The 5,769-nt window shown below is 34.4% G+C and overlaps 1 protein-coding gene across 1 annotated transcript in view; it reads left to right on the plus strand.

Annotated features, from left to right (window-relative positions):
• The window catches only part of MED6 (mediator complex subunit 6), a 19,144-nt gene that overhangs the window by 10,795 nt on the left and 2,580 nt on the right, over window positions 1-5,769 (plus strand). Inside the window, exons 5-6 of the mRNA XM_004681731.2 lie at window positions 127-235; window positions 2,015-2,130. Of these exons, the coding sequence (XP_004681788.1) occupies window positions 127-235; window positions 2,015-2,130 (225 nt within the window). The remainder of the gene's footprint in view (window positions 1-126; window positions 236-2,014; window positions 2,131-5,769) is intronic.

Here is a 5,769-nt window from a genome sequence, read left to right on the forward strand (position 1 = left end):
ACTATAGTCCCAAATGATTCAGGTTCTGAAAAATGAGATTACTGTCTGCATGTATAATATTTTGTGAGTACTTTGGAAATTTCGGTTGAACTAATGAGAAATTCATGATTTGTTTCTTTTTACAAGCTTACTGCAGTTCATGGCATTCAGTCAGCTTTTGAGGAAGCTATGTCATATTGTCGATATCATCCTTCCAAAGGGTATTGGTGGCACTTCAAAGATCATGAAGAGCAAGGTAGGTTGGACACCTAGACCCTCTTAAAACAGTTGACTTTCTGAATAGTAAGTTGTTTTGCTTAAGAAAATGACTATTGATGACTTCTGACTATCTTTTACATTGTCATCTACAATTCATATAACTAGATGTTGTAATAATAGCTATTTCCTATCAGAGGAAATCAGTCATGAGGAATGAGTAATGGCATTTTTTGTTTACCTAACTTTGGTCATTTTGAAATCTGGAATCCAAATCGCCCCCATTTTGAAAGTAGGAAAGGTGCTATTAGAGCCCTATCTCAAGATAACCAGTCTGTTTTCAGATCTTTCCATGTAATTACCTGTCTGAGTCCTCTAGGTTCCATAACCTGTTAACTTGTTCTGTACCATATTTACCATTTTAAAGTATTTCTGGAAATATATCTATACCAGTATACCTGCCATCTGAATTTCCTTTGTTAAGAAATAACTGCTCAGAATAAATAGGTGCAAGACTGGTAAACTTTAAATGGAATTCAGACCTTTGGAGTGAATGGTTTTTTAGGTATAGTTATATCTATTTTTAATAGTAGTTGTAGGCAGCAACCTTTGGTGTAGGAAAGTTTGCATCAGTTGACTTAACTTCTCTGAGTTGCTGTTTGTTCCACCCTAATGAAACTTTTTGGAGTAAAACTTACCTGAAACCCTTCATTTAGAAACAGTCCCACAGTACACCTCTTTCCTGGGAAAGTTCTACATGTGACTAACAAGAATTTCCCTTGGAGGTTATTTTCTGTCTTTGTGATCTTATATTTGACTTACTTTGTTTTTCAGTGAATTTTTTTCTTCATTACTAAGTATGGTAGTTTGAGTTTTATGAAAATCAACATTTTTCATTTACACCTGTTAGAGTTTTGGAAAAAACTAATTTACTTATCATATACACTAGACAGTTTTTTTTTTTTTTTTTAAAGTTTTTTTTATTTATTTGGGCATACAGAACTGGGGTACAGGCCAGAGGCTCAGGGGCGGTGAGAGGTTTCACCAGAGACAGAGTGGGGAGCAGAACAGGCAGATCAACGAAGTACACTGCTGAGGGAAGCAGCGGGCGGGTCAGGAGAGGTCTGGCCCGCCATGTGGTCTCCTCCTGGGCAGGCGGCAGGCGGGAATCGAACTCATGCGGAAGTGGCTTCAGATTCTCAGTGCTGTGCTTTAACCCGCTGCGCCACCAGGGAGGGCCTACACTAGACAGTTTTAAACCAATAATCTGGATTGTGACTTAGGTGATTTTGAATTTTATGTCCGTGCATACTTGTTAAATACTGAAATATCTTTAAGACATTGACTTTTTTTTTTTTTTAAGATTTATTTATTTGTGCATACAGAACTGGGGTACAGGCCAGAGGCTCAGGGGCGGTGAGAGGCTTCACCAGAGACAGAGTGGGAGCAGAACAGGCAGATTGACAAAGTACACTGCTGAGGGAAGCAGCGGGCGGGTCAGGAGAGGTCTGGCCCGCCATGTGGTCTCCTCCTGGGCAGGCGGCAGGCGGGAATCGAACTCATGCGAAAGTGGCTTTAGATTCTCAGTGCTGTGCTTTAACCTGCTGCGCCACCAGGGAGGGCCAAGACATTGACTTTTTAAATGTAAGAATGTAAACTTCATTTAATGTAGTAAGTTAGAATCCTTCTGGTGTATGCTGTATTTAATTTATTTGGGAGATTATCTTTTGATAACAGTCATTAAAAATAATGAAGCTTGAGTATTTTTATGGTAGACAAGACCCCTAACTATGATTTAATTTGGTTTATATTTTAATAGATAAAGTCAAACCTAAAGCTAAAAGGAAAGAAGAACCAAGCTCTATTTTTCAGAGACAACGTGTGGATGCTTTACTTCTAGACCTTAGACAGAAATTTCCACCCAAATTTGTGCAGGTAATGTGATTAATAATTGATTTGACACTTTATTTTTAATTTACAACTTTAAGATGTGATCTAAAAATACTGATTTTCCTCATTAGTTTTCAAAATGTAATCTCTGAATTAAAGGAAAGATTTTCAAAGACTTAATGAATTGGGTAAAGAAAGTGGAATTAATACTTCCTTGCTTTTATGTTTAATTCCTCATTGAATTTTCATGGACTATAAAACTATGTGTAGATAATATTCTTATTCAAGGGTTACTGGAAGTGTCATGGATGGTAATAAAACTAGAATGTGAAATTCTTGCTGTTTTCACTCTATGTGCTGCTAGCCAATCTGATGCCTAGGTCCTTAAATGATAGAATAGTTAGAAATGTGTTACAAAAATAGTAGAGCAGTTGAGGTACAGGATATGGTATTATAAGTGGAGGAGATGAGTATAGAAAATAGTTATGTAAGATTGGCGTTTGAGTTATACAGATTCCATTATGTTATTTTGGAGTGATGTTCTACCAACAATAGCAAATCCATCTGTTATTCTGCTAAGTGAATTTTTGAAGTACAGTTAAGTATGAGGTGGGGTATATGAACTTATTAGATTTGCTTATGGATCTTTGCGTGGCTATGGACACAAAAGGTCATATATATTGTTTTTCTTGTTGGGGGCCTGTTTAAGAGACCATTAAAGGTAGATTTCGTTTAAATGAGATTTTTCATACCATGAGATACTTTAATAAAACAGGCCCTACCTTCCCTCTTCCCTGCTTCCAGTAAGAGATCATGCTGTTGAACTAATGATTTGGTGGCAAGAAGAGCAGAGCTCACTGTTCTTGGAAATCAAAATAAAAAGCCATTTAAGGAAGAAAAATTCTCATAAATTGCAAAGATGAAATGGTATTTATTGAATAAATGAGTTAATGAATTTTAGCTGTGTGTAGGGTGCTACATAATCACTACAGGGTGTTATAGAGTTTAGATATGGTTGGTCATACAGTCATTGAGTATACACTACTTACTACTAGGTAAACTGGGTGAAGGACACCTAGACTAGCACAATTCAGTAACCATTAGACACATGTGACTACTGAGCATTTGAAATAAACTGGTGCAAATTGTATTGATAGAAATGTAAACCACATATGAGGTTCAAAGACTTAGCACAAAAAGAAATGTAAACTGTCTCTAATTTAAAAATTGATTATATGTTGAAATCGTAGTGTTTTAAATATATTTGGTTAATTCATTATGCAGTTCATGTTTTTCTTAAAAATGTGACTATGATGCAATTAAAGTTGCATTATAAGGCTTTCATTTGTGGCTCACATTATATTTCTCTTGGACAATGCTGATCTAGAAAATAGAAACAGGACATGCAAAAACTAGAAACATGAGTGGATATTAATGAACATGTACTCTGAAACCAGAAAAATCTTTTGTGTTCTTTTTCTAGTTCCTTAAGTTGAGTTGTTTGAAGCCACCCTTATTTCTTAATACAGGCATTTATTGCTATAAACGTCCCTTGAGGTACTGCCTTTGCTACATCACATAAGTTTTGATATGTTGTATTTTCATTTCCATTTCTTTCAAGAAATTTATTTCCCTTTTGATTTCTTCTTTGACTCATTGATGGCTTAGAAGAGTGCTATTTAATTTATGCATATAAGTTAGCAGAAGGAAGAAAATAATAAAAATTATAGCAAAAATAAACAGACTTAAAAAAAAAATCAGTGAAGCTAAGAGTTGGTGTTTGGAAAAAATAAGCAAAATTGACAAACTGTTATCTAGACTAACAGAAGGTTTTAATAAAATTAGAATGAAAGATGAGACATAACTGATACTACAGAAATAGAAGGATTATGAAAGAACTGTAGACAATTATATGCCAATAAATTGGATAACCAGTAAAAAATTCTATGAAGCATGAACCTGCCAAGATTGAGGCATGAAGAAATAGAAAATCTGAACAGATCTATGAGAAAGGAAATGGAGGCAGTAATCAAAACCTTCTAACAAAGTAAAGTCCAGGACCAGATGATTTCTTTGGTGAATTCTGCCTAATATTTAAAAAGAAATAAGACCAAACAAACTCTTTCCAAAATATTGAAGAGGAGGGAAGACTTAACAAATTTACTTTATGAAACTAGCATTACCAAAGACTGCATTCCAGTATTACTGATGAAAATGGGGATGTGAAAATCTTCAGTGAAATATTAGCAAACTGAATATCCTTCGATACATTAAGGGATCATATACCATGAGCAAGTGGCATTTCTCCCTGGGATGTAAGGATGGTTCAGTGTATTAAAATCAATATGAGATCACATCAACAAAAGGAAGGATGAAAATCACAGGCTTATCTCATGGGTGTAGAAAAGTTATTTAACAAGACCCCACATTGTTGTGACAAAAATGCTGAACAAACGAGCTATAAAAGGAATGTACTAAAGACCATGTAAGACAAACTTGCAGCTAACTTCATATTCAAAGCTTGATGAAAAACAAGCTTTCCTCTAAAGTCAGGAATATGACAAGGATATGCATTCTCCACATTTCTGATCAACATTGTACTGGATGTTCTAGCCAAGAAAAAGTAATACAGGTATTAAAAAAAGAAGTAAAAAGTTCTTTGCAAGGAACATGATCTTACACATAGCAAACCCTAAAGATGCCATTTAAAAAAAAAAACTTAGAATTAATAAATTCAAGTAAGTTGCAGGAAACAAAATCAACACTCACAATTGGTTATATTACGCAAAAATAACTTTAAGGAAACAATCCTTTATAATAGCATCAAAAAAAAAAAGATTAGAGACAACCAGTTTAAGGCGTATAGAGTATGATTTGATAAACTTATACACTGTAAACCGTTTACTACCACAACCTAGTTCTGTCACATAAGTGCCATTTTTTTTATATTACTTAAATAATTTCTTTTAGCAGTTTTCAAGTATGTAATACAGTATTAATTTTAATCCTCATGCTGTACATTAGATCCCCAGAATACATTCATCTTGTAACCAGAGATTTGTATCCTTTGATCAACATTCCCCATTTCTCCTGCCCTTCCAGACAATTGTACTCTATACCACTCTCCTCTGCATGTAAGTTTAACCTTTTTAGATTATACATACAATTATTACAGTACTTATCTTTCTCTGACTTATTTCACTTAGAAGATCAATCCACATTGTCAAAAATGACGGGGATTTCCTTTTGAATAGTAACAGTTTGTATATCTCACATTTTCTTTACTTAGTCATCAACATACACCTTAGATTGTTAACACTTTTTAGCTATTGTTAATAATCCTGAGGCACTGTCAGCATACAGCTATCTCTTTGAGATAATAACTTCATTTCTTTTGAATGTATACTCAAATGGGATTGCATGGTGGTTCTCTTTTTAATTTTTTGAAATTCCTCTATACTTTATTCCATAGTGGTTGTACTAGTTTACATTCTCACTAACAGTGCATATCCTCACCAACACTTGTTATGTCTTGTCTTTTGATAACACTCATTCCATAGGTGTGAAGTAGTATTTTCTTGTGGTTTTGATCTGCATTGCCTTGATTAGTGATGTTGAGCAGCTTTTCATGGACCTTTTGTCAGCTTCTTTGTCATCTTTGGGAATGTGTTTATTCATTTTCTT

The sequence above is a fragment of the Condylura cristata genome, unplaced genomic scaffold, assembly GCF_000260355.1.
Source record: "Condylura cristata isolate star-nosed mole 26May11 unplaced genomic scaffold, ConCri1.0 scaffold00013, whole genome shotgun sequence".
Lineage (NCBI taxonomy): Eukaryota > Metazoa > Chordata > Mammalia > Eulipotyphla > Talpidae > Condylura > Condylura cristata.